This window comes from Schistocerca piceifrons, chromosome 5 (assembly GCF_021461385.2).
Source record: "Schistocerca piceifrons isolate TAMUIC-IGC-003096 chromosome 5, iqSchPice1.1, whole genome shotgun sequence".
NCBI classification, from domain to species: Eukaryota; Metazoa; Arthropoda; class Insecta; order Orthoptera; family Acrididae; genus Schistocerca; species Schistocerca piceifrons.
Window position 1 is genome coordinate 494,160,814 of NC_060142.1, and position 26,944 is coordinate 494,187,757.

General features: G+C 39.7%; 2 protein-coding genes across 2 annotated transcripts in view; one reads left to right on the top strand and one right to left on the bottom strand.

Annotated features, from left to right (window-relative positions):
* The window catches only part of LOC124798066 (ubiquitin carboxyl-terminal hydrolase 14), a gene marked incomplete in the record, with an annotated part of 103,839 nt that extends 84,283 nt beyond the window's left edge, over positions 1–19,556 (bottom strand). The window contains 3 exon segments of the mRNA XM_047261295.1: positions 12,984–13,091; positions 13,282–13,460; positions 19,368–19,556. Coding sequence (XP_047117251.1) covers positions 12,984–13,091; positions 13,282–13,460; positions 19,368–19,383 — 303 coding nt within the window.
* A 118-nt stretch (positions 19,557–19,674) lies between these two features.
* LOC124798244 (ras-related protein Rab-23) overlaps positions 19,675–26,944 on the top strand; it is a 454,150-nt gene continuing 446,880 nt past the window's right edge. The window contains exon 1 of the mRNA XM_047261561.1: positions 19,675–19,911. The gene's annotated coding sequence lies outside the window, so the exon portion shown is untranslated. The remainder of the gene's footprint in view (positions 19,912–26,944) is intronic.

Genomic DNA, 26,944 nt, shown 5'->3' on the forward strand with positions numbered 1-26,944 from the left:
ATTGCCACTCCAATTCACCTATCATGCCTGTGACACTATCTCCCCTATTTAACGATAATACAAAACAAGCTGCTCTTCTTTGTACTTTTTCGATGTCATCCGTCAGTCCCACCTGATGGGGATCCCACACCGCACAGCAATACTCCAGAATAGGGCGGACAAGTGTAGTGCAAGCAGTCTCTTTGGTAGACCTGTTGCACCTTCTAAGTGTTCTGCCAATGAATCGCAGTCTTTGGTTTGCTCTACCCACAATATTATCTATGTGATTGTTCCAATTTAGGTTATTTGTAATTGTAATCCCTAATTATTTAGTTGAATTTACAGCCCTCAGATCTGTGCGACTTATTGCATAATCAAAATTTAGCTGATTTCTTGTAGTACTCATGTGAATAACTTCACGCTTTTCTTTTATTCGGGGCCAATTGCCACTTTCCACACCATACAGATATCTTATCTAAATCATTTTGCAAGTCGTTTTGATCATCTGACAACTTTACAAGTTGGTAAATGACAGCATCATCTGCAAACAATCTAAGACGGCTACTCAGATCGTCTCCTATGTCGTTAATGTAGATCAGGAACAATAAAGGGCCCATAACACTTCCTTGGGGAATGCCGGATATTACTTCTGTTTTACTCGATGACTTTCCGTCTATTACTACGAACTGTGACCTTCTGACAGGAAATCACGAATCCAGTCGCACAACTGAGGTGATACTCCGTAGGCACGCAGTTTGGGTAGAAGACGCTTGTGAGGAACGGTGTCCAAAGTCTTCTGGAAATCTAAAAATATGGAATCAATTTGACATCCCCAGTCGATAGCACTTATTACCTAGTTGTGTTTAACAAGAACTATATTTTCTGAATCTGTGCTGACTATATGTCAATAAATCGTTTTCTTTGAGTTCCTTGATAATGGTCGAATACAGTGTATGTTCTAAAACCCTACTGCAAATCGACGTTAGTGATATAGACCTGTAATTCAGCAGATTACTCCTACTTGAGCAATTTTCCAGTCTTTAGGTACCTTCTATGTTTCTTATCTTGACAGTTTTTCTTGATTGGAATTCAGGAATATTTACTTTGTCTTCTTTGGTGAAGGAGTTTCGGAAAACCGTGTTTAATAACTCTGTTTTAGTGGCACTGTCATCAGTGACTTCACCGTTGTCATCATGCAATGAAGGTACTGATTGCGTCTTACCACTGGTGTGCTTTATGTATGACCAGAATCTCTTTGGGTTTTCTGCCCGATTTCAAGACAGAATTTCATTGTGGAAATTATTAAAAGTATCTCGCATTGAAGTACGCACTATATTTCGAACTTCTGTAAAACTTTGCCAATCTTGGGAATTTTGCATTCTTTTAAATTTGGCATGCTTTTTTCATTGCTTCTGCAACAACGATCTGATCCATTTTGTGTACCACAGGTTATCTGTATCATCACTTATTAATTTATGTGGTATATATCTCTCAATTGCTGTTGGTACTATCTTTTTGAAAACATTCCACAAATTTTCTACACTTACATGATCAGATCAGAAGGAGTGAAGACTGCCTCTTAAAAAGGCGTTAAGAGCATTTTTATCAGCTTTTTTAAGTAGATATACTTTGCGTTTTTTTTTTATGTTTGCAGGTGTTACGGTATTCAGCCTAGCAGCAACTGCTTTGTGGTCGCTAATCCCTGTATTGATCACAACACTCACTTTTTGTCCAGGATTATTTGTTGCTAATAGGTCAAGTATGCTTTTGCAACCATTTACGCTTTGAGTGGGCTCATGAACTAATTGCTCAAAATAATTTTCTGAGAAAGCATTCAGTACAATTTCGGATGATGTTTTATGCCTGCCACCGGCTTTAAATTTATAATTTTTCCAGGATATTGAGGGTAGATTGAAGTCACCACCGACTATAATTGTATGAGCGGGGTACTTATTTGAAATGAGACTCAAGTTTTCTTTGAACTGTTCAGCAACTATGTCTTCTGAGTCGGGGATCGGTAAAACGATCCAATTAATAGTTTAGTCTGATTGTCAGGTACAACCTCTACCGATACTATTTCACATGAACTATCTACTTCAATTTCGCTACAAGGCAAACTACCTCTGACAGCAATAAATACTCCACCACCAACTGTATTCAATCTATTCTTTCTGAACACAGTTAGATCATTTGAAAAAATTTCGGCTGAACTTATTTCCGGCTTTAGCCAGCTCTCTGTGCTTACAACTACTTGAGCTTCAGTGCTTTCTATTAGGGCTTGGAGCTCTGGTTCTTTCCCAACACAGCTACGACAATTTACAACTACAATACCAATCATTTCTACAACTACTTTACTGTGTTTTACCTGCCCACTTTCAGACGGACACCCCTTCTGTGGTTCCCCGAGACCTTCTAACCTAAAAAACTGCTCATTCCCATCCACACACCCCCACTATCTGTGTAGCTGCCTCCTGTGTGTAGTGGACTCCTGACCTATTAAGCGGAACCCGGAAACCCACCACCCGATGGTGGAAGTCAAGGGATCTGCAGCCTACACGGTCACAGAACTGCCTGAGCCTCTGATTCAGACCCTCCATTCAGCTCTGCACCAAAGGACCACAGTCGGTTCTATCGACGATGCTGCAGATGGTGAGCTCTGCCTTAATCTCGGAAGCACGACTGGCAGTATTTCCCATTTCCGCTATCCACCTGAAACCAGACAGAATCTGCTCCAATCCAAAGTGTGACTCGCCATTGGTACTGACATGAGCCACCACCTGCAGTTGGCTGCACCCTATACTCTTCATAGCATCCAGAAGCACCCTTTCCACATCCAGAATGGCTCCCCCTGGAATGCACACTGGCTTCCTTCCCCTCCTTGGCAGCCATGTTCCTAAGGGAGCCCATTACGCGCCTAACGTTGGAGCTCCCAACGACCAGCAAACCCACCCTCTGTGAATGCCCAGACCTTGCGGGCCGAGAAGCTTCCTCTGGAACAGGGTGGACGACTGCATCCGGCTCAGAGACAGTCAGCCACAGATAACGCCCGAAACCTGTTCGTCAAACGAACCTGGAAGGCTCTATGATCGGCCCCTCGGAAAGTTTTTCGCTGCCTGCCAGACCGTGGAATGATCTCCCACTCAGCCATGGGTGAGGGGGTCAACCTCAGTGCAGGTAGTACCCGGGGAGGTCGCAGCAGTGGACCGATCAGAGGACACGTGGGATGTGCTCAAAGTCCCTCGTATCCCCACGTCCGATTCCACACAGTGACGCCCCTGGGCAGCAGCCTCAAGCTGTGCGACGCAAGCCAATGCAGCCTGAAGCTATGAGCGAAGGGTCGCCAGCTCAGCTCGCATCTGTACACAACAATCACAGTTCCTATCCATTACTGCAGTCGCTCCTGTTTGAAGCTCGTAAAAATATGTAACAAGCGAATGATGTACTCGCCTTTTTAGTAGCAGGAACTAGCGGTGCGTCCTCGCTGATAGTCTAACTGTTTGTATGAGGAATTTTGTAATGTAAAGAATGTTTTGAAACAAAGCATATCTATGGAAGGCAATGCAAACAGAATGTTGTTTAATGTTTGCTGTATCTTGAGAGCCAAAAATGTTCAGGTTTCCAACTTGCTGAAAGTAGTTGGGTTCGTATTAAGCATTTTTGGTTCAAATGCTGAGGCAGAAAGAATTTTTTCCCTAATGAACCATAAATGGACAGAGGTGCGCAACAAATGTACCACCGAGCTTATAAAAGCAGAACTGCAAGTAGCTGTGAATTTTAATTTTAAGTGTAAAGGATTATTTACCTATGTAAAATCTAATGAATCTTTGCAAAAATAAGCAAAGTCTGTAAATAAATACAAGCAATAATGTAAAATAAAACATGTATGCACATTTTAAATATATTTCTTTGTAGAAAACACTATTTGAATTGTTTATTTTGTGGCGTTCCTACTCAACCTCTTATTATCTCTGTAAAAAGTTGGCAACCCTAGTCCCGACAGCCATGTTCACCACACTGAGCTCTGCAAGTTGCTCCTTCACTCTAATCTGAAATTTTTTTTGTGATTTACATAGAGATGTCCAGCTGGAAATAGAACAAGAAGATTTAAGGCTGCAGATTATGAGAGAGAGTAGAGTTTATATGCATCCTGCACCATGAATAACTGTTGTCAGATGGTTAAAAGTGGTTTCCCAACCTCTGCACAGAAGCTGTTTTTATTTGCAATTATCTGTGCGGTTACTGTCTATGCTCTACATAATATTTCTGCTCTCTTTAGTATCACAGAAACTGTGACTGCTGTGTTCAGATGCAAGTTGTGTGTGTGTGTGTGTGTGGGGGGGGGGGGGGGGGGGGGGGGGGGAGCGGACGCATGCAATTGGGGGGAGGGGGGGTTATGCACGGCTTGGAAGGGGGGGGACAGACATGGGAATCTGAAGGACATACAGCATGTGCCATGTGTTCCCTGATTGGTTCACTACCGTGGGTGCTCCAAGTACTGCACACACTGATGTTGACCATCTGTAATATTGTTGACTGAACTGACTATAGTCCGTCGGTACAGGGCCCAGTGTAGGATCTGAGTCAGAGGCTCAGGCAGTTCTGCGACCATATAGGCTGCTGGCTCCTCGACTTGGATCGTAGGGAGGGGGTTTCCAGGTTCCGCTGAATAGTTTAGGGATTCACTACACACATGAAATGGCTACACTTCTAGGGCTTGGGGGGGGGGGGGGGGGGGGGGGGAGGGGGACTGTGTCGAGGGGTTTGAGAAGTTATTTTAGGTTAGAGTATCTCAGAAAACTACAGGAAGGGCATCAGTGTAAAAAGGTGCGAGGCAGACACAGGAAGATAGACCTAGCAACAATCAGTTTAGTTGTAAATTGTCACAGCTGTATTGGAAAGAACCTGAATTCCAAGTTCTAATAGAAAGTACTGAAGCTCAAAATCATTATAGTCATGGAAAGCTGGCTAATGCTGGAAATAAGTTAAGCCGAAATTTTTACGAGGGAGCTAACTGTATCCAGAAAGAATTGGTAATGCGAGTGTTTACTGCTGTCAGAAACAGTTTACCTCACAATGAAGTTTAAGTAGATAGTTCCTGTGAGCCAGTATAGGTAAGGTTATATTTCACAAGTGGAATAAATTAATAATTAGTTCCTTTTGTCAAACCCCAGATTCATATGGTACAGTTGCTGAATAATTAAGAGAAAACTGGAGTACCATTTCAAATAGGTACCCCACTCATGCAATTACAGTTCGTTGCAACTTCAATCTACCCTCAATTTGTTGGTAATTATATGTATTCAAAGCCAGTGGTACGTATAAAACACCGTCAGAAATTGCACTAAATGCCCCAAATTATTTCCAGAAATTAGTTAAGGAGCCCACTCAAGTGTAAACTAGTCGGAAAACACAGTTGACCGATTAGCAAAACATAATCCTGAGCAAATAGTGAGCATCTCAAAAGAAACAGGGATTAGTGACCACAAGGTGGTTGTACAAGACTGAATACCATAAAATCCAAAATCACCAAAAATAAAAGCAGACTCTAAAAAGTTAACAAAAATTAACTTGACACCTTCCTAAGAAAGAGTCTCCACTCCTTCCAATTTGCCTAATTAAGTGTAAACCAGATATAGTTTAAATTCAAAGAAATAGTATCCACAACAACAGAGATATACTACATTAATTAATAAGAAATGGTATTGACCCCCATGGTACAAGAAACAGGTCAGAACACTAATGCAGAAGCAACAAAAAAAGCACGCCAAATTGAAAAGAACACAAAACCCCCAACATTGGTGAAGTTTTATAGAAGCTCGAAATTTAGCATTAACTTCAATGTGAGGTGCTTTTAATAGTTTCCACAAGGAAACTTTCTTGAAACATGACCAAAAAAAAAAATTAAAACCAAAGAGATTCTTGTCATATGTGAAGTGCACCAGCAACGGCACTCAATCAATACCTTCACTGCTCAATAACAATGGTAATGTTACTGATGACAAAGCCACTAAAGAAGACCTACTAAACATTGTTTTCTGAAAATCTTTCATCAAAGACGACAACATTAATATTCTAGAATTTGAACTAAAAACAATAGACAACATGAGTAACTTAGAAGAAGTAGCTATCCTCAGTGTAGTGAAGCAGCTTAAATCACTTAATAAAGGCAAGACCTCTGGTAAAAATTGTATACCAGTCATGCTCGTTTCAGAGTATAGTTTCATACTCAGCAATAATATAACGACTCACTCATCGAAAGTTCTGTACTAACAGACTGGATAGTTGCACAGGTCACACCAATACTCAAGAAAAGAAATAAGAGTTATCTGCTGAATTACAGACCTATATCACTAACACTAATTTGCAATAGGATTTTGGAACACGTATAGTATATGAACATTCTGAATTATCTCTCAAGAAACCAATTTATTTATGAACCACTAAGAAGCATTCAGGAAATATCGTTCTTGAGAAATACAATTACATCTTTATTGTCACAAAGTAATGAGTGATATCAATAGCAGGTGTCAAACTGATTACATATTTTTTTGATTTCCAGAAGGCTTTTGACAACGTCCCTCGCAAGCAACTTCTAATCGAACTGTGTGCCTATGGAGTATCATCTCAGTTGTGCAACAGGATTCGTGACCTCCTGTCACAAAGGTCAAACTTCGTAGTAACCGATGGAAAGCCATAGAGTAAAACAGAAGTAATATCTGGCATACCCCAAGGAACTGTTATATGCATTCTGCCATTCCCACTCCACATGAACAATTCAGGAGACAATCTGAGCACACCTCAGATTGTTTGCAGATGATGCTATCATTTACTGCCTTGTAAGGTCATCAGGTGATCAAAACCAATTGCGAAATGATTTTGAGAAAATATCTGTATGGCGCAAAGAGAAGCAACTGACTAAATAGTAAACAGCCTGAAGTAATCTTCATGAATAACAAAATGAATCTGCAAAATTTTTGTTACACAATAAATCACACAAATTTAAAGGCTGTAAATTAAATTGATGCTTAGGGAATACAATTACCAGAAACTTAAATTTGAACACTCACATAGATAATGTTACGGAGGAAGAAAATCAAGAACTGATTTATTGGCAGAACACTCAGAAAATGCAACAGGTCTACTGAAGAAACTGTCTACACTACGCTTGTCAACCCTCTTCTGGAGTATTGCTATGTGGTGTGGGATCCACATCAGATAGGATTGATGGACAACATCCAAAAAAGTTTGAATAAGAGCAGTTTTTTTTTATTATCATGAATTAGGGGAGAGAGCGGGCTACGGATATGTTATGTGAATTGGGGTGGCAATCATAAAAACAAAGGCCTTTTCGGTGTGGAAAGATCTCATGAAATTTCAATCACCAATTTTTTCCTCAAGAGTATCAAAATATTTTATTGGCATTCACCTACACAGGGACAAATTATCATCATAATAAAATAAAAGTAATCAGAACTCGCACACAAAGATTTTAGTGTTCATTTTTGCTGCACCCTTTTGGATAGTGAAGGTAGAGAAACAGTTTTAAGATGGTTCGATGAACCCTCTCTGCCAAGACTCTTACCCTTGAATTGCAGAATAAACACGTATATGTAGATATCGCACTCATCCTGACACCGATCTAGTACCCTCATGGCGAGCATAGTGTGAGCTCTTTTGATAGGAGAGTTGTGGAGAACCTTATACATTACAGTCATAGTCAAGCTGTGAGAGAACAAAGGCTCTGTAAACAACAGAGAGGACACACCCCGCCAGTAAGGCACAATGTTGGTTAACTGGATGGTTGGCAGGTGGTTAACTGGATGGTCGGTGGGTGGGTAGCGGGAGTTAAAGAAATAAACAGCAGGCTCTTCATTCCATCGTCTCTCATATCTGACCTAACTGACCCAATGCAATTGTAAGACAGTAGCAGGATAAATAATTCCTTATAGCTGGGCAGAGAGGAGATCTAAAACCCTAAGAGTGGAAAGGCTGAGAAATGTAATGAACATCAATATGACCAACAATAGTAAAATAAGGTGAGAGAAATAGTCAGGTCAGTAACTGGGTGGTTCAAAATGGAGCAAGGGGTGTCCCTGATAACAATCGCACCCTCCATCTGTTATAATCAATATGCTGAAGACGGGAATAGAACTGCTCACTCAGAGGAAGCAAAGAAACCTGTTCAACTGTTCTTTATCACTTAGTATCCAGATAAGGAAACACTAAAGATCTCACCTTCAGAGTATTGTATGAACAGGCAATCCTAAGAAATTAAATGGTAAACTCCACATAAACAATTAAAAACAGAATAAAAGAAGTACAACAGGGTGTCTACATGGGCAAGGAAAAATAATTCCCGGATTTTTCCCAGATTTCCCGATTGAAAATACACTTTCTCCCAGGTGAAAATACACTTTTTCCGTGTTAAGTGACAGTATACTTTTTCTCGGCACTTATCAATCCTTTTATGGTTTTATACATTGGCATAGAATTTCCCGGCACTTTAGAAAATGAAACTCAGGGAAAAAAAACATGTTTTGGAAAGATCTTTGACGTGCAGCAACATATACACTGCATATTTCCCTGTTACGAAGGTATAAATTCGAATTGCACCAAACACCGCATGTTACTTTCCGAAGCATTAAAATCGAGATTGCGACGCGCTTTTGTAAGCCAGTCACAGCTCATGTCACCTGATCTCGCCAGCTGATGACAGCATTTGACACGTGAAAATCACAAAAATTTAACTGAAAACTAAAACAATGAAAAATTCCCAGAACTCAGAAAGATTCCCAGGTTTTTCCCGGTTTTCTCCCGGTTGTCCCAGGTCGTAGACACCCTGTACAACTAAGGCAGCCAGCAGAGGAGGTATGGGCGAGGGCCCACTGCCCCCTCCCTGGGCCCAGTGTGTGGCGACAGACCCCCAACCACATCGCCCCTGCAATGAAAGCTGTTTAAACTGTTAGATATGAGAATAGAAATTATTTTCTGAAGAAAGGAAGCTGTCCATATAGGATGGTGAATTCCTTCAGTGAGGAATCAAAGCAAGAACACCATGCAGCTGTTATCTCCTTAATAACAAGAACTTTATTAGAGGGGGCAGTAGCCCACAAGATATTGTTCCATCTCCGAGTAAGTGGAGGTCTTATCTGCATCCGCAGACCTGAACCCACCATTGGGAAAGCAAATGTTGCATGGGTAATCGTTTCTCTGGTCGAACAGTCTGCCATTTCATTCTCCAGGATACCCACATGGCTTGGGTCCAAGACAAAGACATGAGAGCAGGTAGTATGACTAAAGTCAGAGAGAAGATTGTAAACAGTAGATATCACAGAGTACCATGAATAACATTGATCACTAACCTGGTCGCGGTCCACTGAGTCACTACAAATTAAGGAAGGTCTGTTTAATAAAACATATGGTTCTGTCAATGCCTACCAGCTTCACCTTAAAACACAGTGTAGTTTTAAAGTAGCCAGTGTAAGTGATGATAGCACCATGACAGTTCTGGAGAACTGAGAAGAACAGCCACCAAAAGCTCTTGGGGATGACTGATATTTTAGGTCCCTGAAAGGTCAGGGTACATGCAAGCAGATTCTAGGGGAGGTATGTGTGGGTGTGGGGGGTGTTAGGTGGAGGTCCTGGCATAGTCTCAACGCCCATTCTAAATGAGAAACCCGAGGGTGAGAGTAAGGGGATAGGCGCCCCCAGCATGAAAAATAAATTCACCCCTTGGAACTGGTGTTCAACCACAGCCACATGTTAGGATATACACTAAATGCAAAAACTGTCAACATGCAACGAAGGGGTAACTTTTAGTTTGACATAGGTCACCAGCCCGTTTATGAGTTCCCAGCGACTGGGATATCATCATCATCATCATCATCATCATCATCATCAACTATGAGATAAGGAAGAGTGTAACCTCAGCACAGAGCCCTGAGGGACTCTATTTACTTGGACACTTGGGAAACCGAGTAACTTTCCAACTGCAGCCCACAATGATTGAAGGAATAAAAACTGACAAGTAGAAATCACCAGGGAGGCTCAGAAGCCCCAGTCATGGAGGGTAACTAAAATGTGAGGGCACCAAGTTGTAATATATGCCTTATGTGAATCGAAAAGACTGCAATGAAATGTTGACATTTGGGGGTGGGGGCTGGATCTGCCAGATTGCTGGTTTCAACCAAGAACCAGAATATCTGTTGAGGATTGTACCTCCTGGAAACCAACTGATAGGGAGACAAAAGGTTCCACAAAAGGTTAACTCAATGTTCCCTTTTCAAGATTATTTCATGTTGAAAGAATGTGCAAGTGACCTTTCTGAAACGTGTTTTATTCACAGTAGCAATTTTCTTTTAAAACCAGAAACAGTATAAAAAATGTCCCAAACTGTGAGATCTCATTCATTAAATGTTTTTACAACATCCATAATGCCACTTATTTTGGCACATTCTGCCAGCAGATTAGTGCTGTGTATGATGCAATTTATCACTCGTGTTTCCTGCTGCTTATCAACTTCTGTCACTTTTTTTTTTTATCAAAGCAAGTTATAAAACAGACACTGAGGCAGTTTGTGTTTCAATAAAAAAGTAATTTTTTTTCACTATGGGTTGAAGCATAGGGATGGGGCCAATTTTTGTTTTGAGGATCTTAACTCCTCCACAACCATTTTGCTCCCACTAATTTTGGCCTGCCACAATGCCAAAGAGACTCCGACACTAACAACACGATGACCACATGCCCAGCTTGGTATGTGCATCGGCAACAAATGAGCAATGTTAGAAGAGAGGTGCAGAGGGAAATGCTGCTTGACAGTGCCTGTGGGCAAGCAGTATCAGTGTCTGCACCTATGTTACCTAATTTACCCACTCCAGCTTTGGAATGATAGGTGAACTGATTGTTAGGATGACAGTGGTAGTCTCCTGCAGCATACCATTCAATCTTCTCACCATATTTCCAAATTCCGTTCTCTCTTCCATTTCCCATTCTTTTTGCTGTTCAGGAGTGTCCAACTCCATGATGTCTCTACAGCTAATTACGGTCTTTTTATAGTTGACTGTATTGGTTTCCCCTCTACTTCTGCCACATTCTAACTTCTTAGCGTGCAGATGTGTAGTTTTCTTGGCAAAGCCTAGCAGCCTCATCTAAGAAAGACCCCTCTTCACACTATCATGGCAAAGGCATTCTGACAACACTGCGACTTGTTTGATTTTGCTAATGCAATTCCAGGGAGATTACTCCATCATGTCTTCTTAGTTGTGTGGTGTGGTGTGGTTGCTGGTGATCTTTGAAGGCTCATGACTACCACTGGGACATTTGAAGTTTCATTTGCAAGGATTAGACTAGATTAGTACTTGTTCCATAGATCATGAATACGACACTTCGTACTGATGTGGAACGTGTCAGGTTAATAAAAGGTGTCTATACAAGATATTACATTAGACAAAATATTACATGACACTCAAATATTTATTTATTTATTTTTTGGAAATTACCCACTTACTATATACAAAAATTCCTCTAATGAGTAGGAGTCGCCATTAAGAAATTCTTTTAATTTCCTTTTAAATGCTATATGGCTATCTGTCAAACTTTTGATGCTATTAGGTGAGTGACCAAAGACTTTTGTGGCAGCATAATTTACCCCCTTCTGAGCCAAAGTTAGATTTAACTTTGAATAGTGATGATCATTCTCAAGAATGGCTGGAGATCTATACAATCCACTCAGGCAGTGTCCCACTTGTCTGGATATGGTTTATACAACTGACATGTGGACGAGTGTTTCACAGCCTGTGCCTTATGGATCATTCCTACCAACGCCAGATTTTCTGAATTACGCAGGTGGGAACTTTCCCTGCAATACATCCTACATTCCTGTAACCCTCCTGGCCCCAACCTTTGTTAGTAACTGTCCTCACCCATCCAACCCCTTCCATGTTCCCATTCCAGCACTAGACAGCCGTCATTCCACCACCACACCTCCTTCTCTCCTTTTCCACTAGTCCCTCCCCCATTCCCACCCCTCAACTGCCCTCCATCTAACCTGCAGCACTTCACAGTCCACCATCCCCACCATACTACCCCTCCCCCTCTGTGCCCCACCCTACCCCCACCCAGTCGCCACTCCCATCATGCCCCGGTGCTGCTGCTTGCAGTGTGGTTTCAGTTGCCTGAGACTGCAGTGTGTGTGTGTGTGTGTGTGTGTGTGTGTGTGTGTGTGTGTGTGTGAGACATTAATGGCCGAAAAATTTATTTGCTAAAGTCTTTTTGTTGTGCCGATCTGCAACTCGGTATCTCCGCTATATGGTGAGTGAAAACTTTCCTTTTCATAATATTGTTTCCTCAATAAATTTTTCACTATCTTTCAGTGCCGCAATGGAATGCTTTGAATTTTTAAGTGCACATCTTTCTCTTTTCACGTTGTATAGTATCTAAATTTCATGTGTCTCAATTCATTTAAATTATTTTTCACAGGCAGTTCTTAACGCATAATTTTCGGTCTGCTACATTCTAATATCCTGTACTAAAAAACAATTTTTTTGTATAATATTCCCCTCACAATCCTGACACTAGGAAACATTTTGAACACAAATGCAACAGTTAACTCCCACATACAATCCCATTCATTCAGCAATGGCCCTTGACATCTATATACTTCACATAAAACTCCTGCCACACTGTATCACTATCAGATTGCGTCTTATCGTAAAGATGACATGTTAAGTTGCACACAGGCCTTTTCTATTGAAGTCTTTTTTGAAAGTTAATGTGTAGGTGTCTTTTCATTGTGCCTGTCTCCAACTTAAGGTGTCATCTTTACAGTAAGCAGAATCAATCTTTTTCTTATGTTGCTGATAGGCCAACCTGCAATTTTCACTGTTTGAAATCAGTATTAGTTATTTTCAAAACAAATATTTTAGTCACAAATAATGCTGTGAAATCAAGGCTTCTATCAATCTGTAAAGAGTATCCATATAGATTACAACACTTGACACACTTACTGCAGATGCTAGTTCACTTTCATTCATATCCTCTACAAACAATGGCTTTTCTGTAGGCTCTACTGGAACATCCTCTTCTTTGCTGCCCATCAACAATATAGTTGCACCCTGAAATATATGAATTACAATTACAATAGGAATATCTGTTAAATTCATAAAATACAGATTTGTATGGCATGTAATATGCAAACACACACACACACACACACACACACACACACACACACACACACACACACACACACACACACACACAGTCCCCTCCCCGCAATTACTATCATGTAAAACAAATACTTACATCTCTTAATTTTGTATTTCCCCAATCACCATCTTTTAATGTTGTGCCTTTCACCATTACCTTTTGTCGCTCAGGCTGAACGCCTGTTAAGGCAAATATCTGTGCTTTGAACACCAGAGGATCTTCATCTGTGTTGACTTCAACATCAGTGTATGTCTCCTTACCCCACTTCACTTTCACTGTAAATCAGAGATATTAGTACAGAAGTGTTTGACGGCCAACGGATTTGAATGAACACTTAAGATAAGACAAATTTACCATAATCCACAAATACTTCACAAAAAATTGCACTTATCACAACACCCCAAGTGAGTTTGTACCTATTACAATTTTCAACGTAATGCGTAACTTGTGACACCAGATTCTTGCTTAATTGGGTGGTGTACACAATACTTATCTTAGCCAAAATTTGTTTTGCACAATCAAAGTAAGCAAATGAACATACCCAAGACGGCATTTATTTCACCAAGCATTAATAAACTAAGCATACTATTTACTGCTCTCTCATTCATTGAAGCATTACTAATGTACAAAACCTCATAGAATATGCCAACTGCAAAGATCACAGATCTATTAGTTCTTACAATATCCTGCTACACTGTGATAACATTGACCAAATGTGACACCACACAGTTTCAATTATTGCACAACTCTTACTATCATTCTGCTTGTGTTATCTTTATGATAAACAGTTTGCAGTGTCTTGATTCCCATATATGTCTTTCTTTTGATGTGAACAGTACCTCTTCCTAACTTTTCTTGGACTACTATTCCCAATATGTTCAGCTACTTCCTTAAATATATATTTTCTGCATTCCATTTAGCAGTCATGTATTACAATGTTCTTTACCATAGTTATGTGTTTTCTTCTTTTTAAATATGACATCCACCTCTAGTTATTAATCACATTGGTATTCTTCTTCTCTTTATCCAAAATTTGATTCATCCCATTTACTTTTGGCAACCTGAACTATTTCTTTTCACACACCAAACCTTCTCTGATGTTACAACTAAATCCTCTAGCCTGCACAAAATGTTAAACAACATACTCAGAAAACAATAATTCATGCATATGGGAATCTGCATCCTGCTGCGTTAGTTAAGAATTCAAACCCCAAACATGGGTGTGAATAATGATGATGCTATGACATATTGGAAAAGAACTGTTTTTATTCCAACACTGGACTATGTTACAACTGACATGAGAGACCGTTTTGCTGAAATCTCTATGGAAATATGTAGATCACTACGCCTGCATTTAGCGCAAAACTGAAAAGCAATTGAATAATATAGTTAATGTGTAAAAAATATTTTAGGATGACTGGATTACGGCAGTGGCGGATACATATGGGGGGGCATGCGGGGTGCATGCCCACCCCTTATGGGGCCACCCGCATTGCAACACATGCCGTCCCCACCAGTCAGCCTGCATGCTATTCGTTGGTTTCTCTTGTTAGTAGACTCAACTAGAAATCAAGTTATCGAGTAGTTGTACTTTCCTATGTAGCATGTGCATCCACATCATTGTGTTTTATATGTTTCTCTCTGGCACATAGACAGCTAACACATCTCTACGAGAAAAATCGCAGCCATTCTAGTGAATGGCTGATGCTGTTATTCAATTCACACCTTATCTCGGAGCAGTTTACAAAGTTCTCAAAGAAATACAGTGTTGAAGGGATAGAATAACAGCTGCCTAAGCCAATATTGTCCTTCAAGCTCTCTCTACTTGCAAGTTCATCATCACTCTGTTTACACTGAGTGACATTATGAGCATAACATATCCAGTCAGCAAAATCTTACAAGACCCTAGCTTGGACGTCGCAATGACAAAAGCAAAATTAGATTCGACGCTCAAGGTGTATGACGGCATGAAAAATAATGCTGATAGCCACTATGTTCATATTGTTGAAGGGGTGAAGGCAGTTATCGAAGAGTTAGATGTGAAGATGAGTGTTCCTCGTCTTGCAGGCAGACAAAGACACAGGGAAAACTGTGAGCATAATGATGATGCTATGACATATTGGAAAAGAACTGTTTTTATTCCAACACTGGACTATGTTACGACTGACATGAGAGACCATTTTGCTGAGGAAAATATTTACCATTTAAAATTCAACATACCTTTCTGAATCAGTGTTTAACTGAACTAATGTTCTCTGAACAAGAATCACTCTTTGTGATTAAAAACAGACTAATGGGAGAGATTCTTCAATACAAATTGACAAGTATAAATGCCCTTAATGTTCGTTTCCTTGGTTTTGATTTTTTTTTTTTTTTGGGGGGGGGGGGGGGGGGGGGAGTTTGTTTTGTTGTCATTTATTCTGTTGATGTGTGCGTGGGGGGGGGGGGGGGGTGTTGGGGGTTGGTTGTGTGTGATTGTGGTGTCCGATCTAGTAGGCAGCGCCAGAGCTTTCATGTGGTGAGTTTTCGTTTGTTTTCCTTCATGTTTTTATCTGGTTAGATGATTTGTGGATTATGCATCGAGGGGGGGGGGGGGGGGGAGGTGCTGGTATTGGTGAGTTGGTTTTGTGTGTTGTTGTTGACCCTGTGAGGTTAAGGGAAGTGTTAGATTCCAGATTTGGTGTTTTCTTGCGGTTGTACGTTTTGGGGTTTCTGAATTGGTATCGATACTTTCCGTTGACCTATATAGGTCAAGAGAAGTGTTCGATTCCACTGGACATTGTTTCTAGTTGATTTTGTGAATGTTCTGGTCAGTTTATTTTACCGATTTTGTCGTCTGGTTTACTGGCGTATGTTTATTGTGAGTTTGTCCCCCCTCCCCCCCCCCCCAAAAAAAAGCCAATTTCCCCTGTTTTTCCCATTAGTTTTATTATAGTATAGGAGGGCTATGTGTCTGATGGTTTTCGATCTATTTTCGTGTTTGTTGCCATGTTTACGTAATGACATCATAGTCGCAATATGGGAGTTGCTGTGAATGGTCGTTTCTGTCATTTTGGTGATGTCACTGGTCAAAGCAGATGAATGGAATCGGACGTTTCCATTAACCCAAACACTAGCTGTTTCTGCTTATGTAGTCTAATTCCATTTTCTTTCACACTTTTTTTTCCTAGCATCACATGGCTTACATTATGATAACAGTAAAAATTACATACACACTGAACGGTTTCTTTAGACACGATCTTACCATCAGGCTTTGGACACCATGTTCCTCTGTTAACTGTTTTGCTCTTCGTACCATGTAATTTGAAGTGGAAAGTCCTTTCAAGATTATTCTTATGCTCCAGTTCTTTGGAAGTACTGCCAAAATTTGTATTTTATCACACACACAGTTCGTATTGTGAATTTTACCATTCAGCTGGACTATGATTTCTTTTTCTTAACTTTCCTCAAATTCTTCTGTACTCTTGCATGATCTCCTTTTTAAAATTGATTGCAACAGTACAATTTTGGCCTGAAATCTGCTTTTTACAAACGACTACTAAATACTACCTCAATGAACGAGTATATTGCCATCTGCATAAACAAGCAGTAGGCATGAAACAAGATAATAATAATAATAATAATGACTGATTGAAATAAGTCTCATTGACTGTTTCTTTACAGCAGTAAATGTTCACAAATTTTTCAGAATAATATTGACTGTTACTATATCCTGTTCTGGAGGGAAAAAAACTATATTCTGCTCACTGCATTTTGTTGATGTCATTATGTGGACACAATAAATTTTTGGGCATGATTCCTCTGGTGTGCACTTGATATTTACCATGTTTATTGAAGCTTATTAGAATACAACACTTGTTTTCCAAAAAAATTTAAGCTGGGTTGTTTTGAAATATCCAAGGTCAAATGTTGAGGTCACTGACCTTGAATGTGAACATTCTCAGAAACCCACCAGCTTGCATATCAATGAAAACTCTATTCATCAGCTTTTCAATGATACAAGTTTCATTGGTATATCTGGATTACAATCATATTTATAGCAATTTCAAATTTCACACAATTTCTGAACTTTGCAGACCTGTAATTTTATTCACATTTATATACCTACGCAAATTTGTAGTTTCCCATCTCCTATCTGAACTACTGAAAGCACTAAATTAGAAAGAAATCTGAGTGGGTCAGGTTGAGTATTGTGTTGAATTGACGTGAAATTACCTGGAATATGATTAGTGTTACATACATGTTAGTATGCCTACATTAAGTGGAACATATTCCATCACCGTCACCCTTCTTACCACAGCACAGTGTGCAAGATGAAACTTGGTCTGTCTGATACCCATAACAACCGCTGTAAAACTGGTCAAAAGTATGCAGACTGTGCACTGTGATTTGATATAATGAAGAATGGTTATACCATGCCACAACTGCAATGTTACACGTAAATTATTACAGTGACACTTGCATTACATAATGCTCTTTGCAATTCCTCATTCTTATTCTTTTGTCTCCTTAGATATGATGAAAGAGTCCAACACATGTCTCTTAGCGTCTTAGGATAAGAATCTAGTAGGTCTGAGATGTGAGTTAATGTGAAATGAGGGCCTTTTACCCTTCAAGTTGTTATAGAAAATTTTCTGTCCATACAATCCCTGGAATGGCACAACCTTTCAGAAACCCCATCACATAGCTCAAAATGACAGTTACAGTGAAATGAGACGGTTTCCTTTTTTGTCATACTAGCAATGCTGCATTCCTGTCTAAAACTACAACTTACTTAGCTCACTTTTTCATGCAACAAACCATTTACAAAATTCTCAAAAGTATGGCGTTTGCCTTCATACTTTAAGTGGCTGATCCAATAACTGTGCCAAGCACTCAGCAATCCCAAGTTTCACAGCAGTTTCCCATGCACTCAGAGTGATTTCATTCATAATTTCTTCAGTTATACATATATTACTGCTACAACTGTATGTGTACCTAATATTCATCCCGTTTCATTTCCTCTCTCACACTATTATCACTATCATTTTATGTTCCATCAATATCTTGCTTAGCTGCCAATGAGGTGGTTGTTTTAGAGATGAAGCAGAAGCACGGACTGGGAAGGTAATAAGTTGCTTCTTTTATATTGGCATTTGCCTAAAGCTGTTCCATTTGAGTATTGTCACTTATGTCAATTGTGTGTTCCTGTTTTAGTGCCTCACAAAAATTTCACAACTTATAGTCAATGATTCTGTCACTGTAGGCCTATATTGTAAAATGTTCAGTACTGTCTTCCAGCCAAGTATTTTTTTTTAATTGAAAGGAAACAAAGCAATCCCCATTCATTGATACTATACATCAAAGGAACAAGTTATTTTTTTTTAATGCATGTCATTTACAAACATTTTAGGACACCGAAAAGCATCTAAACAAACAAAGGTTTTATCATAGGCATTTTCTCAAAATTCTGCTTTATGTGATGGACCAGTTCTTCACTAGTTGTGTCAGAACTTAGAAACTGCCATCAATTCCAGCAACAAGCCACAGCTCAAAGTAAAAGGGGGAGAAATCAAAAGACGATAATTTTTTTCTGGATGTCTAGTGTACATATATTTTGTTACTACGTTCAATACATAATTTTCTCAGTAGCTAAGTGAAAGATGTAACTGCTGCAATGACCTACACTGTAAACAATTCTAGTTTTATGAAAGTTAAAAAAATACTTGTAGACGATGACTAACATGATTTCTCGAAAAACAACCATCGTCTTATAACTCTCATGCTCCTCTTCTTCTCCTTAAAACATACAAAGCTATTTAGACCATTCGTTGCGCACACCTGCATGGAAAACGTCTATTTACTGAGCGCGTAGCTTAGAAAGTGTTTCACAATGAATTCGCTTTTTCTACAAATAATACATGGGTCAGATACGGTATTTCCTCAGGTATCTTAAAGTAAAACACCCAGCCACTTCACACAAATTCGAATTTGTGTTGTACACATTTTTCTGCTCACAACGCTAACAACCTGAATTTTTGTGTCTTTAAAGCTCCCTTTCTGCGAATTCTTATGAATAAACTGACCTCTCTTCCACATGAAATACAGAAAAATATTAACTTCACATGCAAAATAATGAGGTAATTACAATGTGAAGTTTGCGTTCCTAAAACGTGTAACCGAATATTTTAAAACATACGTACCTTTGTAAGTTGGCATTACAAAAATGAGTGTAGCAAGCAGTTACGATAATCGAATATTTTCACACCCCCGCTGCACAAACAAGAGACACTGAAGTGACAATGCTTACGGGGTCAGTATTTCATTTCTAAACACACACCACAACACAAAATTCATCAGTCACTTCCAGAGATGTAGCTTCGCTTGTTCCAAAGATATAGGTCCGCAGGATTGCAATGGTATTATAAGTGATCTCTGAACCCGACAAACATATGAAAGACACTAAATACAGCAGTACAGTGCTGCGCTCTTGTCGACAAATTGCCAAGCATTCACAACCAACTGTAACCTAGGACGCTCGTATTCGGAGTGCGACTCCGTGGAGAATCGGTAGGACGTGGAGTTGTGTCGCAGTTTGAGTGATTTATTGGCTGTTAGAAGTGCTCTTGTCATAGTGCTTCGTGCAGTTTATCGTTTTCGTGAAAATATATATTTTTTATGTTATAAGTAATTGTAGATTGTGCTGTATGACAGTTCAGGGGAGCATAAGCGTTCGACGAAGTGTAGGTAAGTTGGAAAAGTGATCTTTAAGGATTAAAAACATGATGATATCTTAAACTGCAACAGAGTGCGAACTTAATATTTGCCGCGCAGAACCTAATACAATTTTCCCCGTTACCATTGTTTCTAAGAGGAAAAAAAAAATCCACGACCTCCAGAATGCGTTGTAGAGAGAGTAGTTCTTTTTAATAAACTGATCAAATTCTTGCATAGTAACTGCATTCAGTGACAATTTTTGGTTCACAAACCCTCACAAAAGCAGTATGGCTATCGATAGCGTCATTCATGGTAAGTATCCTGTAGTTATATATGCAATTATCGTATGATAAATATACTTGTGCCTTGAGATAACACTTCCTACGTTATGTTACGCGGCCGACTGAGACAGCTGTTTTGGCAGACCCACCCAGTATTCATTTCATTTCACGCCTCCCAATCTCTTCTGCGTAGAGTATCATGCTGGACTTCTCCGCGCTTTGACAGTGTAGCATAGCTTTTCGCTGCATTATTTTATGTACTGTAGATCCTGACTTAGGCATTAAATCGCAAATAGTTTTGAGTATTATAGTTAACTCTTTTTTTCTAGTAAAGTTCACGAGAGTGTATTTCGTACTGACGGGGAAAACACACAACTCGTATAACTCGTAATGGGTTTACTAGTAGTAAAGTTTCAGGAGTAAGCTACATTATATATGATCATGCGTCTGTATGTCGAATCTTATGAGACGTGCTATTCACATGTAATAATGCGAGCGAGCACCTTCATCTTTCAGCGTTACGTATCGTCATTAAACATCTTCCATCAGAATCTTATGAAATGTTCTGACTGTCTTTATACTTAAAAGTACAGTTTATCGGTAAGTTCGACTCAACGAATTGTCGTATTCTGTCAAGATAATTTTTTTCCATGTCTAAATAGCGGTACGGCTCTCGAGGTGTAATGTTAAGTATCTGTTTAAGCGCAACGTGCAGCATTGAGGTACTGAATTACAAGGAATCTTCTTGGTCTTGGTGTACAGTACATTTGAGTACTACAGTAATACTGCAGTTTGTATTTTTGCGTAGGAGGATGATTTCATTGAGAGACTTTTATTTCTTTCCTAGAGTTTGACAGCTCAGACATGGAGGAGAGAATCTTTGGATCAAGTACAAATGGATAGTCGACCAAGCTTTAGAAAAGCATGTACTTAATAGTACAATAAAAGTGATACAGATCATACTTGTTTTGCAGAGTGTCAAGAACCTTATCAGGAAGTAACGCCCGCTGCACAATAGATACGAAATACAACATAAATCCAGCGATTGCCTAATGTTCTTCGGAACGCTTTCGCCTACCAAGAAGACTTTCAGTAACCACCGAAACAAAATGCTATCACAAGACTTCTCTCCGAAACCCCCAAAAACTTTGGTCATTTGTTAAGGGTGTCCGTGGCATAAAAATCCATGTTCCGATGCTTGAGATAGCAGAAATCGAAACAGAAAGTAGCGAAACAAAAGCAGAAATGTTGGAGATCATCAACTCACTAATACTCAACAACCGTTTGCAGCAGAATGTGCCCCCTAGAACATATTCTGAGTTCAAAGACTGTAATCTACCTGGAACAAAATAACCGTCTCCACGGAAATCAACATGGTTTTCGAAGATATCAATCATGCGAAACTCAACTCGCGCACTTCCCGCATGTCAAAGGAAATCAGATTGAGTGTTTCTAGAGTTTAGAAAGGCTTTTCATTCGGTATTGTACAGACTCCTTCTGAACAAAATACTTTCCTACGAGATGTCTAACTAGTCTGACGAATGAATCGAAATTTTTCCTGGCAGGCAGGACGCAACACGCTGTCTTGGATGGGAAGTCATAGCACTTATCTGGTGTACCCCAGGCGAGTGTAATAGGACCGTTGTTCATGTTATACATTAATGACTTAGTAGATGGTATTCGTTAAAATCTCAGGCTTTTCGCGGACGATGCAGTTACCTATAATTAAATTATATTCAGTTAAAACTGCAGTGGTATCTAATTATATCTCGACAAAATAATAGCATTGTACGAAGTTTGCAACTTGATCTTAAAATTAAGAAATGCAAAGACATGCGCTTTACGAAACGTAACAGCGTGTTATTCTTCGACTAAAAGATTGAGTCACAACTTGTCAGTCATGGCATACAAATATGTAAGAGTGATACGAAGTAAAACTTTCTCATAGGCTCAGTTGTAGATAGAGCATACGCCAGGCTAAGACTCGTTGGTATTATAAGAAACTGGATACAAAAAAATTGTCCTAAGCTGAGATAGCGCTCAAATATGTAGGACCAACTAAGGGTGAGACTAACAGAAGACATCTATTATGTACTAATGAGGGCGGTGGGAATGGTCGCAGACTTGATTTACGAGAGGGTGTAACAGAAATTTCAAATTCTGCTTAAAAAACTTCAAGATTGGCATTCAGGCCAGAAATTACGAATAATCTGAAGTCCCCTACCTATCTTCCCCACAGAAAATGCGTCGATAAATTTGGGCAAAAAATCTAGCACAGGGGTACAATCAATCTCTTTCCACGTTCCGTCCGTGAATGGAACAGAAAGAAACCCTAATACAAGGAGCACCCCCTCCACGCACTGCAGTGAGTCTCCGGGCGTTGAAATTGATTATTTTTGCTTCACCAGCACTACCAGTGATTTCCTAAGTGTCAGTTAACCTTCACCCCTGCGTGAAGAATATTCTATTAAGATTTCTTTGTCAAAGCGTAACATTATTTGAATTTCACGGAAAAACCATACCTATATCGGTACTATGTTTTTCTATTTCTTCTAATCGTCGAATGTTTATGAAGCGAAGCTGATTTCTTAAAATATTCTCGAACGAATTTTTTTTTTTCTTTGTCTTTCCAATGATCAATTTCTATTTAAAACCTTTTGTTGCCCCTACAGCTGTGGAAGATTTCCATTCTTCAGTTAACGAGTTCTTCTACGTTGTCTATTATTGACTTAGCAGTCAGAATCGCTTTTGTCGGCCCCCTGATGTAACTGTGTCTTTTGGGTCTGTATAGAATGTATAGGCTCTGTAATAATTTCATGTTCGTAATGCTGTACGCGTACTATCATCGCGAGTCTCTGTTCTTCTTATAGCTCCACATGCTTTTGTAATTCAGCTGGTTCTATCTGTTGGCATTCTGTGAGTAGTTTCAGATGTATTGACTGGCCCAACCTCACCAACATCCAACTTTTCACAGTATATTGTCTTAGTCTTAAGTTCTGTAAACTGAATGTTGCGTAACCAGTCTGCATTATCTTACAAGACGCTGGAAATTCCATCAGATAAACAAATATACCCGTACCTAAACAAATATACCCGTACCTCATCGGTATCTATCAGCTATTTTCGCGGAGGAAATGTTGATAATGTGTAGATTCACTATCTCATACAGTAGAAATATCTTAGACGTACAGAATGTCAAGATTATTTTACAGTTTATATAATGTAATTATAAGGAATATTTCTGATAGCTATAGGGTAGAGGGAAGTGAGCGACAATGCATTTTATGCAGATACTTTAAGTGCCATTGCAAATGTGCAGTCGTCCCGGCACCACACATGAACTGTTAAGGAGTTAATTCCTATGCCAGGTTCTCTTTATCATGATGTAGGTTTTAGATAATTACCTGAAATAATTTCATCCAAAAACGCAAATGGTTCATCTAACAGTCACGTCTGGTTTCAGTTAAACATGCATTTCTGATCTCATCGTCGATACATCAGAACCGAAATAAAACAGGGAAAAATCGAAGAAAAACGATAGATATTACACTCACTTAGGACTGTATATTCGCTGAATGTGTGCAATCCATCTTATGTTTGCACGGAAAAACTTTTTTGTAGCGAATATAAATTTAATTGAAACTTAATAAGTTACTTCTACATGGATTTCAGTAAATACAGAGCATAGTCCTGAATTGGATAAGGACGAGGAAGAAGTCAACGGTGCGTTATTTAAAGAATAATTCGACAATTCACCTGAAATGATATTGAGAAAACTTGGAAAGTTTAAATGTGGATAACCCATTCCTCCGAATACTGCTTTATGCACTGCTCGCGTCTCTCGGTTGTAAATATAAACATTCTTCAGTGTTAATGAACGTTGCAGTGCTACGTAAACTGTGATTTATCGTCTTTAATGATACTTGTTTCATAAATGCAGTGGGAAAATCATCTGGAATAACATTGACATAAGTTGTCATCAACAATGAAGTAGGTCTGAACCCTTCATTGCTTTAGTTGGATGGTCGTATTGGAAATGTTGTACCCTTGCCTTCCTGTTACAGATAAACTGACTTCGTTTCACATGACTCCGAATCACGATAAAATCTTCGTGGAGGATTAAAATACCTAAAAGACGCTATGGAATCGACCAGTGTTCCAACCCCAACCCCTTGGAATTGTCTTAAAACTTGCACACTCAGCCACTGAGCCATAGAATTTTCAAAATCAGGGTTTATTTCTTCTGTTTACACATTCTTTCATCATTGACTTGTGTGAAACATTCGATAGATGACTGACAGAACGTAGAAATAAGCCACTACTAAAAATTTAAATGCGTTAGCCATTTTCAGAGTATGGAAAATTTGGACATTTAGATTGATTTACCGAAAAATTTTCCTCTTAGAAATTAGTTAGCTAATTTCGGCTTTTGACATGTAAATTGATTTAATAGTTTCTTAAAAAAAAAGAAATATTTGAGTGAAGTTTCAAAGGCTTTTGGGCGACGTCATCATCCACAGACGAAAGTGAAATTTATTGACCAATGTGCAGAAGATAACTCTGGAGACTTCAACGCGCGATTAGAAAACGAACTTGAATGTCTCGACAGCCTGTACATTCAATACCACGCTTCTTAGGCGTACATTCAGAACCACACTTCATAGGAATACGTTGCGTCGTCATTATTGCGGCGCGTTTAGCTGCTTGGTACTTTCGGCTATCTTGAAGTCATTAACTAATGTTAAGGAGTAAATTTCAAGCGTCAGGCAAGTGAGGGCTTCACATATCATTGCACACTGCAGTCCAAAGGTTAAGCATAATTCAGAAATGAGAAAAATGGAAAAGAGAACGGTACGCATGACTGTAGATGACTTGAAAGGTTAAGGCAGGAACTGAGCGCCCCCCGACCTGTAGCGTCAAAGAAAAGTTCGAACATGTTGTGCAATTGCTACTGCGTCTGCCTTTTCCAGGCTGTATCCTTGCAAATATACATTTAACGGGTAAATTGAAATGTGCTTATTGATGAATCTTACAACGGAACCTCCCCATCGCACCCCCCTCAGATTCAGTTATAAGTTGGCACAGTGGATAGGCCTTGATAAACTGAACACAGATCAATTGAGAAAACAGGAAGAAGTTGTGTGGAACTGTGAAAAAATAAGCAAAATATACAAACTGAATAGTTCATGGGCCACATAGGCAACATCATGGACAACATGAGCTGAGGAGCGCCGTGGTCTCGTGGTAGCGTGAGCAGCTGCAGAACGAGAGGTCCTTGGTTCAAGTCTTCCCTCTAGTAAGAATTTTACTTTCTTTATTTTTGCATAGTTATTATCTTTCCGTTCGTTCATTGACGTCTCTGTTCACTGTAATAAGTTTAGTGTCTGTGTTTTGCGACCGCATCGCAAAACCGTGCGATTAGTAGACGAAAGGACGTGGCTCTCCAATGGGAACCGAGAACATTTGATCGCAAGGTCATAGGTCAACCGATTCCTCCACAGGAAAACACATGTGATATATTCTATACGACACTGGTAACGACATGTGCGTCACATGACTGGAATATGTTGGCGAATGGGTAAAAAGATTCTTCTACCTTGCCCGATTTAGGTTTTCTTGTGGATGTGATAATCACTTCCAAAAAAGTGATGAAAACATAAGAGTTTGTCACATAAACTGAAAATAAAAAAATTAAAACTTTCACTCGATGGAATATTTGAACCAAGGACCTCTCATTCCGCAGCTGCTCACGTTACCAAGAGACCGCGGCGCTCCTGCCTTGCTAGTGTCCTTGATGTTGCCTATCTTCCCATGAACTACTCAGTTTGTATATTTTGCTTATTTTTTCACAGTTCCACACAACTTCTTCCTGTTTTCTCAATTGATCTGTGTTCAGTTTTTCAGGGCCTATCCACTGTGCCAACTTATAACTAAATCTGAGGGGGGTGCGATGGGGAGGTTCCCTTGTTAGTCTGACACCATCTCCTCGGATTCTACTGTGGGAGCAACTCTTCGTCGATAACTTCGATCAGCTTTGTGGCTTGAAGGATCTAGTGTATCGTAACTTTCCATCCACAGTTATAATTCCTATGCAATTACAATAACGCCCGTTGCGAAATGTTTCTGTGTTCATTCGATCAGATTTTCGGGTATTGCATTCCGCCGCAGCACATGTTAAATGCAGGTCTAGAATTTGCTGGAGCTGCTAATGATCAATATTTGACGAGTTGTGAACCGCAAACAGTAATAAACGCCACCGTGAACGTTTCACATACGATTGTGATTTTTTTTTATCAAATTAGCTTCACCAAATTCAATGCGGCAGGCACTATTAGTTGTGAAATGTGGGACATTAACACTTGAGTTCAGTTGCGTGAGGGTTTGTGGCACCAGACGTAAACGCATGTATCATACAATTCCCAGTTCCCGTAAATTACGGCTCGATGTTTGGTACCCGCAAAGCCAGCGTCCTATAGCGCAACAGACTTGTGCCATCGGGTTCATGTGGGGAGAATTCGGCGGCTAAGGCATCAACGTGAATTCATGGTCCTCAAAGCAGAGTAACACTACTCTCGCCTTGTGACACGGACAGTTAACGCCCTACTAGATGCCATCGGCATTAGGGAAGACCGTAACCATGAAGACATGCAGGTAATTCGCAGTCACGTTTACTTAGTCCACAGTTGCCACGGTGCCTTCGATTACTACCGTAGGTCCCTTTAAGGTGCAGGTGACCGTCTCCCACAGAACAATACTATCTCCAACGGCCTGCTACCGTAGCA